This window comes from Telmatherina bonti, assembly GCF_933228915.1.
Source record: "Telmatherina bonti genome assembly, chromosome: 24".
Lineage (NCBI taxonomy): Eukaryota > Metazoa > Chordata > Actinopteri > Atheriniformes > Telmatherinidae > Telmatherina > Telmatherina bonti.
Window position 1 is genome coordinate 6,298,503 of NC_136633.1, and position 13,313 is coordinate 6,311,815.

The 13,313-nt window shown below is 43.2% G+C and overlaps 1 protein-coding gene across 2 annotated transcripts in view; it reads left to right on the plus strand.

Moving 5' to 3' along the window:
* Nucleotides 1-12,419, plus strand: part of LOC306773765 (T-cell surface glycoprotein CD4-like) — a 28,333-nt gene extending 15,914 nt beyond the window's left edge. Inside the window, exons 1-4 of one of the 2 annotated variants that reach the window (XM_079263668.1) lie at nt 1,629-1,757; nt 6,771-6,811; nt 7,920-8,228; nt 10,950-12,419. In XM_079263668.1, the coding sequence (XP_079119794.1) occupies nt 1,741-1,757; nt 6,771-6,811; nt 7,920-8,228; nt 10,950-11,053 (471 nt within the window). In that variant the 5' untranslated portion in view covers nt 1,629-1,740 and the 3' untranslated portion in view covers nt 11,054-12,419. Of the gene's footprint in view, nt 1-1,628; nt 1,758-6,770; nt 6,812-7,919; nt 8,229-10,949 lie in introns of those variants that run through there. The other variant, XM_079263669.1, reaches the window with a different exon arrangement.
* The last annotated feature ends 894 nt before the right edge of the window (nt 12,420-13,313 follow it).

The window sequence follows — 13,313 nt, forward strand, 5'->3', positions numbered from 1 at the left end:
TCACATCAAATCCAGCCCTCACCACCCTCAAGGAAATGGTCGTGTGGAGAGAGCAGTGCAGACTGCAAAGAGAATTCACCAACAAAAAGCCCTCATGTGCTAGCGATCCTGTGAAGGTGCAGAAGATCAGGAGGTTGCATGGAGATCAGACAAGTGTGCAGGCATTGTTGGGTATTTCTCCAGCTGTAATGTAATGGATGTGATGGGTCATTGGATGTTCCAGCTAGCATGCAAGTGATCATTCAGCCTGATAAAGTGGAGTGTCTGTGATCTACAGAAGTTTCACAGATGTACTGCATTTAAAGATATTGAGTTTATTGAAAGTCAAGTCAAAGTTGCAAGTGATCCGCTTACGTGTAGATGCGTGACCTCGGGATCTACTGAATGTAGAAGCGCTGCGTAGCGGCTGTGCCGAGCTTTCCACACAGCACCCTATTTTACCAGCAAAGTTTCAGAGCGGAACGTCTGTGTCGTGGTTCACATGAGGATTGTGTCATTATGCAATAGTTGGTGTTGGCCTACTAAGCATTCATTCATTCATTCATTATCCTAACCGCTTAGTCTGATGAAGGGTTGCAGGGAAGCTGGAGCTATCGCAGCAGTTTATGGACAAAAGGCGGAGTACACTCTGGACAGCTTGCCAGTCCATCGCAGGCCTACTTAACATAATTTATACAAAGGCTTTAGAGTGAACAATAAACCAGCAAATAAAAAAGCAGGAAGAGTTCCACCATGTCTCATGTGCTGCTCTTTATTTCTTTATAGCAGGGATGTGTGGTGCCAAAACAATAAGTTACAAAACAGCAAAGCTTTCCTCCTCCAAGATAAATGCATGTTTTCCATGGTGTCATTTATTTATTTGCGGGGAAGCTGGAGCTTATCCCAGCAGTCTTTGGGCAAATGGTCACCAATAGGTCACCAGTCCATCACATCATCTACACAGATGTAGGGGTCCAATCCTCTGCCTCACCCCTACAGAGGATCGAACCAGCAACATTCTTACTATTTGGCCACCCACTATACCACCGTGCAGCCTGAAAAGTCATTCTGATTTGGTTTACTTGATTGGTTTTTTCCACCCATGGATAAAACGGGCATTGGATCTGAGTGGGGTTTCCCGGCTGATAGCTCCGCCCACCCACCTCGCCGCCGGGTCACACAGGTGATAAATGGTGCGGACCCTGTCACGTTTAACATCAGGATAACAATGGAGAAATTAGCGTGATATGACGTGTCATGTTCAGACTTTGGCCTTATATTTTTAGTATTCTTTTGACGTCTTGCTGTTTTCAGTTGTTCATTCAAAGGTTTGATTATATAAAATATTTAGTTTTTTGTTAGTCTTTTTACAGAAATATGTGAAAACAATGGACACCCCGCCCCCCCGACGGCCGACCCAGCATTGGAATGGACTGTTAGCGGCTAAGCTACAACCGCAGCAGACTGTCAGGCTGGTGGGTATCGTAGACTTTGTTTCCACACACTGAACCCAGTAACATGAACCCAGTATGATGACCGGTCATCCCAGTAGCTGAAGCATCTTCATCCTCTCATCATCACTTCCGACCATTGATCAGACACCCTGCAGTCTAACTCAAACCGTTTACGTCACTGAGGCGTAGTCAGAAAGTAGTTCCTGTTCTTTGGTTGTTAGCCGTCTGTGACCTGCTGTTCTGGAGGTTTTTATCGCAGTTTAAATATACGAGTTTATAACATCTCTTCATCGTCCACATTAACCAGATGGGGAACTTCAGGAGGTCAGTGGATGGAGTGGTCCCAACGAACCCCAAAATTAGAATAAAGTCGGAACACAAGTTTGTTAAAGTTTAGCCACGAGCTAGTTTAGGTTAGCTTAGATTAGCCTAGCTGCATTTCCCGTAAGTCACCTGAACAACTGGAAGAACTGGAAACCATCGTATAAACTGGTTTCTATCGTCGCATCGTATGATAGAAACCAGCTTTCTGAGCTAATTAAGTTGTTACACATTTATTTATTTATTTGTTTGTTTGTTTATTTAGTTTGAGTATTTGAAGATTATTTCTAGATTAAAGATAATATTACTAAGTGTTATGGGCCAGGCCGGATGCTGGGAAAAACATATGTCACAGAGGAAAAGTGTAATAGTACTACACTGTTAAATTAGTCTGGTAATGAGCTAAATAAGTCTAAATGTAGAACTTTTTATGTTTTTAACCCTTTCATGCATAATGGCCCTGCAGTGGAAACCTATTTACAAGCTCCTTTCTTGCATATTCATGAATGAGGAGGGTATTTTTGTAAATAAACCACTTCAGTGGGTTTTTTTTTTTTTTTTTTTTACAAAAATGTGAAAAATGTTGCATTGTTTTTATTATTAATTCATACATGAAAGGGTTAGTGAACTTTAAGTTTATGTATTTACTTTTCAGTGTTATGTTTAATGTCCAGCAATGAGGCTTGAAGTTCATAAAAGAGTCTCCGTGGTACTTTTAATTTGGCAAATGTGGATTCGATTTAGAACTTGCTGTGTTTATTTTTTGTCATTTCTGTGCTATAAAACTATTAATCTACAGATCAATTTATAGATCTACATGTAAGTATCAGCCATGTTTTTGTCCCATATTTGCAGACAAACTGACACAAGTCATTAAGGGAGTACCACCACTTATTTTGTTCCGCTTAAAGCATTTTATCTTTACATCGCATGATAGAAACCAACTTTCTGAGCTAATTAAGTAATTACACATTTATTTAAAGCTATAAACAGTAAAAATAATTATTTTTCTTAACTTAATAACATGTTAACTTATCAGGAACAGGAAGTTTATTCTGCGTATTTTAATTTGAAACATAAAATGATGATGATGGACAGACATGTTAGTTACTTCTAAACAATGTAAACATGTAAAGTTTAGATGATGTATATGGATTTAAACTCCTCACGGTAACCCATAGTGGAGCATAGAGTTGCCACCAGTCCCGTAAAATACAGAATCGTCCTTTAATTGACGGATAAATGTTGCGTCCCGGTTTGAACCAATATGCGACGCAACATTTGTTCCATATTTTTGTAACTTTCAAACAGCCTACACATGTCGGTCACATCAACACTCAATCTAAAACTAATTAACTAAATAAAACACAGAAAATACAACAGACAGCAAAAAATGTTCTTTTCATGCAGAATCCTTGCAGGTCCAGCCTCCTCTCCTCTGAACCTGTATGCTGGACAGTCACGGTTGCCTTGAGACAGACATGACTCATGCACGCTCCTCAGAAGACGCGCGCCTTTTAAACATGTCTACTGTAGCCTACCTGGTTCTCTAAACTAAAAGCACATGTAAAACAGACGTGAAGAGATGCGGCTGCAGCATTGGTGAAGATGTTTATAAGTCACATTGTACAACGTGTCACTGTTGCCAACTTGGCGACGTTCTCGCTAAAGCCTGTTCATCCTCCACGAGACGCAAGAACTGAGTTCTTGTTCTCGAGGCTGCAAGAACAAGAAAAAAGGTCTTGTTCGGCAGGTCCATACATACTACACGAGAAGCAGGTCTGCAGCGGGGAGGGATCACTGCGGGGGGCGATGTCTGCTTTTCTGTGCCATGAACCCGGTTGTTACCTCCGCCGAGGAGGCTGTTTTCCCCGGCGTCTTTTTGCTTAAGATAACTTAAAAGGTTACGGATGGATTTTATAAATATTTCAAATGTAAAAGTGAAGAACTGATTAAATTCTGGTGGTGATCAGGATCACCGTTTGGATCCAGGAATGTTTTAAAAGGATTCTTAAACATTGTGCTTGGCGGAGGTTTCTGCTCTCCGAGTTTCTAGTTTCATATTTAACGAGCAGCTTCGTCTGCGGCAGGGCGGGTCGTGCACGCGGCAGGGCGGGTCGTGCACGCGGCAGGGCGGGTCGTTCACGCGGCAGGGCGGGTCGTGCACGCGGCAGGGCGGGTCGTGCACGTGGCAGGGCGGGTCGTGCACGTGGCAGGGCGGGTCGTTCACGTGGCAGGGCGGGTTGTGCACGCGGCTGGGTCCGAGTGTTTTAATGCTACATGTAAAAATGTTTGTACTTTCTCACCGCCTCGATAAGCTGTTTTATCAAAACAATCCGTTTTACCTGCAACAGTAAAAATGCGGAAGCAGCAACTCCACTTCCTGCGTTCTCTGTGTTAACCACGCCCACCTCACATGTCCGACCAATCACATGATACTTCTCGCAGCCCCGCAAGAAAAAAGTTCTGCCAGCCCGGTGTGTCAAGAACTGTCCTCAAACACGTCCGCGAGAACATTTTCTTCTCGGAGCCTCGAGAACAAGAAAAAAGTTCTCGCTTCTCGTGGAGTATGTAACAGCCTTAAATCTGGTGACTTTTTTTTTTTCTTGTGAAAAGCAACTAGCGACAAATCTAGCAACTTTTACTGGAGTTATTGGAGACTTTTTTGGTGTTTTGGTGACAGACTTTAAAGCGCATATTGTAAAGTTATTGTCACGAGCGAGCAGCTGGAGCTCCTCCCAGTCTAAAGTACTCACAGGCCGCCAGTCTCAGTCGCTCCGGCTGGAGGTGCAGCAGTCAGAGGAGCAGAGAGGACACCTGCACGACTTTAAACAGCCAAAATGAACAGCACATGTGCAAATCCACCACTGATCCCACCCTTGATTACAGAGTGGGAAGTGAATTGCAAAGTTTTTCACGTCACGCAAAAATAATTAATTCTATTTGATTACATTCACAGCCTCTGTCACTTACTCACCTCATCCACTGTGTGTGACACAAGCATATTTATCTGGCTCCTCATGTCTCTAGAAAGTACAGAAAGGAGTGGGAATCAAACCCCAAATTAAAAGCTGGCTGAAGCCGTTTATTGGAGACGATACGAAGACATTCTGCCTGGATTATAAGACTGATTTCTACGCTAAACTCTGCGATCTAAATAAAAAGAATACACATGACAATTCCAAATATCCATTAAGAAAAGCCTAATGATAGTTCAACCCAAAGCAAGCTAAAGCTAAAAAATAAAACAAAACAAAAAAAAAACTAAAATAAACAAACTACAAACAAAAATAATGATAAATAAATGTATCTCTCTCCAAGTGTCTTTTGGGTCACTGTGGCAGTCCCAAGCTCAGATAAAGGAGGGTTGTACATGCAGCTAGCTATTCCACACAACATAACAATCCTTTGGTTAAATTTGATATTTGACAATCTAACATTAAAGTGGAACTATTCTGTGTATTTCAGGCTAATTTATTTTTATTTCTGAGACCAGAAGGGCTGGGATTGATGGAGTTATTGTCACAAATGGCTTTATTTACTTCAGACCGACCCTCTCCGTAGGCTGTCAGATCAGCCTGCGGGCAAAACGAGTGGATTGAGACTCTTCCGCATTAAGCCCCGCCTCCCGCCACTGCACTAAATCGGGAGCGCGCACCGCACCTGCTTTCCCCGTCATTGTAACATCTCATAAACAGAAGGATTAGGCTCATATGAACTCAATAAAAAAAACAAACTACAATGTCAACACATAGCATCCAGCCCTACATGTTGGAACCTGAATCAGACCTTGAAAACGAAGTGGAAAACAGCAACCCACAGCAAGGAATGCAGCAGGATGTCTCTCTTTGGTAAACTCACCAGCCATCGTTGGAAATAACTTTATCCCACGTTTTCCACCCGCCTGATGTATTTGTACATGCCCTTGTTAACCAGTAGAAGGTAACCAATCACCGAACCTTATCCCCCGGGACGTCACAAGGATTTCCAGGTAGAAAAAACTCTCTAAAACCACGCGTCTTTCGTCGCCATGGAAACTGAACAGAGAGCGTGCTGGAACTCAAACTCAAACATGCGTTTAGGTGATAAAAAACGGTGCCGTTCACATGTCTGATGAGGATTCAACACTGTAACACGGTAGAAAGCTCAGAAAACTCCAAATACCAGAATAGCACCCCTTTAATAAAGCAGGACAAAGTGGATTTATACAATGTGGGTCTAATGGTATTCAAAATTATTTTTCCCAACAATATCCTGTTGAAGTGGCAAAAAAAACCCCAATAACCATTAGAAAAAGTAGATTTATAGTTTTAAACTTATTTAGGGTGGTTTTGGCTGACCTTTTGTTTCTCCCACAATGTTATTCCTCTCTCCTACAAGATCCATTATATTACATGGCCATTTATGCAAATTAGGCGATGACGTCATTTAGCGACTTTTAGAACAGCCAATAGCTGCTTTCTTTACTGAGGAGTTGACAACAGTGCAACGTGTCACGCACGGTGGACTGTCTGATATCTATCGGCATCAGGAGAGCATTAGCATTTATTTATATGCCTTATTAGCCAATATCAACACCATATATAGCCATTGAAAAGTTAATAAATACATGCAAATATAAATATATAGAGCCTAGCTAAAGGGGAAATGTTTGTTTTTATTTGCATTTCAAACATTAAAATGTTTGAGAGATTAAATAAATGCTAATCAGAGATGGAGGTGAACTATGATTCATCTGAACACATCTGGGGATAAAACCTACTGACCGCATCTTGTGGAAAACAGGAAATAAAATAAGTTTTATTGCAGTTTTTCTTTATTTTCTCTTCCTGTTTTTGCAGGAATGTTGCTCCATCTGCAGAAACTGTAAATAAATGTTTGTTTTGGCTCCATAAGAGCAGATAAAGCTGATAAAGTCCACAGGACGACTTGAGACGGATCCTCACGTCTCAGATCTTCAGTCTGATGAAACAGAAGCTGGAAGGTCGAGTCTGACTGGTTTTTCTTTGTCTACAGAGTCTCTGTTTGGATGTTTCTGGTTTCTGCTTGGAGTTCAGGTGAGTCTGAACACTCAGCTGCTGCTTCATCATCATCATCATCATCATGTGACCTCAGAGAGGAGGAAGTCACTGTAGTCATCGTCAGTCAAGTCTGACTTTAAGACAATGGTTAAGAGGTGAAAATGTTCACTCAGGAGGTTCTGCTGCCAGCGTTGGTGATCATAACGTCTACGGTTTATAAGTCAGGAGACACTTAAAGCCTCAGACATAAACACAGAAGCTGGAACGTGATTGGATGAGGTGTGATCAGTGGGCGGAGACTTGGTTCATGTTCGGTGACTCGTCCAGTTACACGAAGGTTAAAACTGTCTTCATGACTTTGTCTTCTGCTCTGCTGGTGCTTCTATCTCTTCTTCTGTGGTTTTAAATGTCGCGGCCGTTAGACGTAGAGGATCATCTTTCAGACTCTGAGGAGGTTTACGCTGCATCACTAAACTTCAGCTGGACTCCAGGGTCTGTAAACCAGTTCATCTCCCAGTTAGAACCCAGTACAGATGTGGGCTCTTTGTTTCAGCCCGATTAAGAAACACTGACCAGGACTTCTTCTAGTTTCTACCTTTTATTAGTAATTTCAACCAGTTCATTCAGTTGGTTTCCATCATCTGGACCAGCAGCTGGAAACCAGTAAGAGGAGGAAGAAAACAGTCAGAACAGGTCCAGTTTGGTACCAGTAGCCAGAGCAGCTGGTGGATCTCAGTAAGACATCACCATTCTGGTTCAGGTCCTGACATGGTGGACTGAACTGGAGGGCAGAGGTCCCTGAGGACCTGACACACACCAGTTCCTGCTCCGACTGGTTGAACTGGTTGAACTGGATGTCAGGGATCAGCTGGTTCTGCAGTCATTTATCTCATCATCAGGACACATTTAGTTTGTTTCAGTTTCTTTACTGGTCAGACTGGAACAGATCTTCACAGCTGCTAGTTTACCTCATAGATCGTTGTCAGAACCATCAGATGAGGAAACGCAGCCCGTCCTCTGGAGCTGATCATGTGATCAATCAGAGCAGCTTTTCAGAGGAAACGGAAGCCTCTGATTGGTCAGCAGAACCTCTGCCGGGTCTGAAAATGAGAGTTTAACTCTGACTTTTCTTCTCGTCTCACAGCGACCTGCCAGGATGGAGTTCAAGGTTTTGTTGGAGGAAACGTCACGCTGCCCTGTTTCCATAACAACAATCTACCTGTCGATGTCTTCTGGAGGGATGAAGACGACAACCGTGTGTTGAACATCGAGAATAATAATCCACAAACTCTCTCCTTAAAGTACAAAGGTCGAGTCTCTAGTTTCCCTGGTCAGTACAGCGAAGGAAACTTTTCCATAATCATTAAAAATCTGACGCTGGAGGACGCAGGAACGTACGAGTGCCTCATCCTTCCAGAAGACATTTCTAAACGTGTCACTCTGAACATTTCAGGTCAGTTCACTCAGCACTTCATCAGGAACATCAGCTGCTTCATGTCAAACATCTGAAGTAGGGCTGGGCGATATATCGAGTATACTGGAGATATCGTGGCTAGTCCTCTGTACGATATAGAAAATGTCTATATTCGTCATATTGGAGTATCCTGTTGTCACGCAGGTGTTTTTAGCTGTGGGCGGGGTTTCCTCCCTCCTCCTCGACTCTGCACCGCTTTGCACAGAGAGTTAAAACGAGCGCACCTCGTTACGTACATAACGTGAGCTACGTGCTTCGTCATGAGAGGCAGCGTGGAGCCACTGTTGCCAACTTTCTCACTAAATCTGTGGCGACTTTCTCACTAAATCTGGCGACTTTTTTTGTGAAAAGCGACAAATCTAGCTACTTTTACTGGAGTCATTAGAGACTTTCCTGGTGTTTTGGCGACTGACTTGTAAAGTTATTGTCAGAAGGAGAGTCTCTCCCCGTCCTAAAGCACTCAGTCGCTCCGGCTGCAGCTGCAGCCAGTCAGAGGAGCAGAGAGGACACCTGCACGACTCCACCTACAGTCACAATGAACAGCCAAATCCGCCACTGATCCCGCTCTGGATTACAGAGTGGGACCTAAATTACAAAGTTTTTCACGTCACGCAAAAATAATTCATTCTATTTGATTACATTCACAGCCTCTGTCACTGACTCACCTCATCCACTGTGTGTGTGACACAAGCTAAATATTTATCTAGCTCGTCATGTCTCTAGAAAGTACAGAAAGGAGTGGGAATCAAACCCTGAATTAAAAGCTGGCTGAAGCCGTTTATTGGAGACGATACGAGGACATTCTGCCTGGATTATAAGACTGATTTCTACGCTAAACTCTGCAATTAAAAAAATACACAACTCAAAAACGCATCTATAAAGCAAAGCCTTATGGCTTTGAACATGCAGCTAGTTATTCCACACTAAAATACCAATCCTTTGTTAAATTTGATATTTGATAATCTAACATTTAATAGAGCAGGACAAAGTGGATTTATACAATGTGGTTTTTATTCAAAATAATTTTTCAAAAGGATAGCCTGTTTCAGTGGCAAAAAAGAAAAGAACAGAAGAAAAATAGTACAGGATCCATCATCTGGTGGTGGTTTGGATACCGGAGAGAGGATGTTGGCCAAACAACTGTCGTATGCAAAGTATGTCGCCACAAAAGGTAGTAGTACCACAGATTTATCTCATCTCATGTGAAAACTCCCCCCAGAGCACCTATTTTCATACGTTGCATTTATTACATCATGCAAAGTCACTTTATTTTGTTTTAAAATGACATGTTTCTGCCGCTGCTTTAACTGTTCAATAAATACGGTTTTGATCAGTTTGCTTCGTTACAATTTCATCCTTTTGGCATGAATGTTTAAAATCAGCATATCTTAATGCAGTATGAACAATTATGTTTTAATGGAGACACAAAATCATCTTACTGATGTGATTGTCTGCACCAAAGCATTCATTCAAGGCTGAGGTAAATATTGAGATATATAAAAATATGCCATAAATGCCATAAAAATATCGGGATATTACTAAAAGGTCATATCGCCCAGCCCTAATCTGAAGTGTATTTTCCACTGTGCTGCGCCCACTTGATGAGGACTTGATGAACCCACTATGATGAGAGCAACTTGTCTTTACTCAAGCAAGGCGTTCCAATGTCTTTTCATCTCTCTATTTAAGTCTTTGATGGACTTTTATCTGTTGTCACTCTATTGGGCAATCCGCCAAGTAAAAGACCTTTAAACACATACACAATAAAACTAAATACATAATCCACAAAACACTTTAGTCCAAAGACTAAATTAATCATCAACCTACACGAAAGTTAATTTCACCACATTCAAAGCATACCTTTACCAAAACTACAAACATTAATTTAATCCACCTGACAAGTTAAAGAAACCAAATTAAACCCATTGATCAGGTAACGTGACAGACCTTGTTTTCCCACACAAACATTTGTAGAATGCAAGCTTTGTTACATCACGCATCATAAACACTCATCTAAAGTCCACACATAAACATAACAGATGTCCCGACCAGCTGCCTCTTCACTAATTACCAATAATCACTAATAAACAGTACAGAGTCAAACACACGTCATTCCTCGCCACTCTCACACCACGACACCGAGTTCCTCTTGACGAGGAACACGGTGGTCCAGAAGCAGCCGGAACCGGTAGGACTCCCCCTAAACCGCAACCTGCAGAGCCAGGAGTCTGGTTCAGGCAGCCAGCGAAGGTCATAGAGGATCATGTGATCCAGATTCTGGACCATCTGTAGGGTAGGACCACCATGGTCTGCACCAGCTGGTACCAGTCTGGTACTGGGTTTAGTTGTGCTGTAACGCAGCAGAAACAGAACGTTCTGAAGTTTACCAGTCTGGCGTTGCTTGGTGTCACCGTCATGTGACGGCCAGTCTGGGTTTACTGGATCTTACAGAACTGGAACCAGTAGATCAGCTCTGATGAACCAGCATGTAACACCGCCACCTGCTGGACGGCAGCAGTACTGCCAGCAGCTCCTGCATCACTGCTTCTGTCTGACCAGACTGAACTCTTTCAGACCAGTTTGACTCCAGTTTAACATGATTTCTACTGTCCTGTTAACTGATGCAGGAAGAGAAAGTTACACTTTTATTCTGAGTGTTTTCAGTCACTTTTCTCCCATTAAAGTGTCTTTGTGTTGCAGAAAAACGTAAAGGAGGACAAGCGACTGTTGGTCCATCAGGAGGAGCAGCAGGAATAAACGTCCTCCATGTCGTCGTCCTCTCCGCTCTGCTGCTCTGCTTCTAGAAGATTCTGCTGTTTAAATGGGACTTTAAGACCTTTATAGCTCATGAAGTACTGCTCTGTCACTTTTACACTGATTAAGTCTTAGTTTCAGCTTGAAGCAGCTCAGTATATTTATCCACCAACATGTAGGGAGGAGACACCAAGTCATCTCCTTGTTTTGTTACAGTTCTGCTGACTCCACGTTATCATCCAGTTACACAGCAGAAGCTTGAAGTTCACACTGAAGGACCGTTAGACACCTGCTCATGCTCACAACACAAAGTGGATTTATTTATTTTTATTTACTAAACAACCTATAAATACCAAACAAAGCCAGAGGCAGCAGCTGGGTCCATGCAGGTCTTGACCTCAATGAGCTCCTGAAGTCAACACCTACATAAATGACTTCATGGTGTATTTCTAACATGACTAAGCATGAAAACAACGAGCTGCTGCCTTGTTACACCTCCGCAGCAACATGACATGATGCAGCCAACCTACAACAGGCTTCACATGAAACAGTCGTGGAGAAACTGGACATGTAAATCCACACAGATGAAAGTTCAGAGTTGTGTGAGTCTGAGAACCAGCGGAGACCAGAACCGGAGGACCGTCAGGAGAAACATCGTCTGGCTAGTGATTAACATCATCGTATCACAGAACCAGAGACTAGAAGGCTGCTATCAGCTGTCTCCTGACCATGACTCAGCATTCTGCTGAATTCAGCTTAAATTTGGATTAAAATCTCTCTCTGGAATAAATTCATTTTAATTTATTGACTTTAACCTGATCTGGAGCCAAATCTCCAGATAAACGCGTCAGCAGATGTTACAGGTGAAGTCTCGTCCCTTCTGCATGATGGAGACTAAAACTTTGCAGCGCTGGTGAAAACATTGATGAGCTTCAGCTTATGTGACTGTCGGTATGGAGTACTGGTTTCACTGGTTCCGCTGGGTTCTCCTCACCCCAAAGATTAATCTCTGTTGGATGTTTCTGTTGATCCCAGTTCTTCCCTGCTCCATTAAAAGATACACCACCTCCATGGCTGCGGTAATTCAGCGTTTGTGTATTTCGACCAGATAATAAATGATGTATTGTTACATGAATACTTGTATGTGTGTACCTGTAAGTGTAAAAGTAAAACAAGAAGTTGTCTTTGTACAGCTGAGGACAGAAACGAGATGAAACGTCTACAACTGCAGCTCTGGAAGTGTTGTGATATTCGTTGGTTCAGAGCTGAGGCTGTGTTCTCAGACCTTTCTGATCACTTATATCTGATGAAGATTTTCATCCTTATTTTACATGTATGTGTTATACTTGTTATGAATGATCTCAACATTTTATTGCTCTGTTGTACATTAAATGAGCTTCAACAGTTTATTCAGTTAAAAACTCATCAGTCTGCTATTTATGGTTTGTTTCCTGTTCGTAAAAACAACATGAACATTAAAGATCTTGGAAACTGGCAAGACACACCCAATAAAGGAGTGGTTCTGCAGGTGGTGACCACAGACCACTTCTCAGTTCCGGTGCTTTCTGGCTGATGTTTTGGTCTGAACGCTGGCGGTGCTTTCACTCTAGTGGTAGCATGAGACGGAGTCTACAACCCACACAAGTGGCTCAGGTAGTGCAGCTCATCCAGGATGGCACATCAATGTCAGCTGTGGCAAGAAGGTTTGCTGTGTCTGTCAGCGTAGTGTCCAGAGCATGGAGGCGCTACCAGGAGACAGGCCAGTACATCAGGAGACGTGGAGGAGGCCGTGGGAGGACAACAACCCAGCAGCAGGACCGCTACCTCCTTCTTTGTGCAAGGAGGAACAGGAGGAGCACTGCCAGAGCCCTGCAGAATGAGCTCCAGCAGGACACAAATGTGCATATGTCTGCTCCAACAGTCAGAAACAGACTCCATGAGGGTGGTATGAGGGCCCGACGTCCACAGGTGGGGGTTGTGCTTCCAGCCCAACACCGTGCAGGACGTTTGGCATTTGCCAGAGAACACCAAGATTGGCAAATTCTCCACTGGCGCCCTGAGCTCTTCACAGATGGAAGCAGGTTCACACTGAGCACATGGGACAGACGTGACAGAGTCTGGAGACGCCGTGGAGAACGTTCTGCTGCCTGCAACATCCTCCAGCATGACCAGTTTGGCAGTGGGTCAGTAATGGTGTGGGGGGGGGGGGCATTTCTTTGGAGGGCCGCACAGCCCTCCATGTGCTCGCCAGAGGTAGCCTGACTGCCATTAGGTACCGAGATGAGATCCTCAGACCCCTTGTGGGACCAT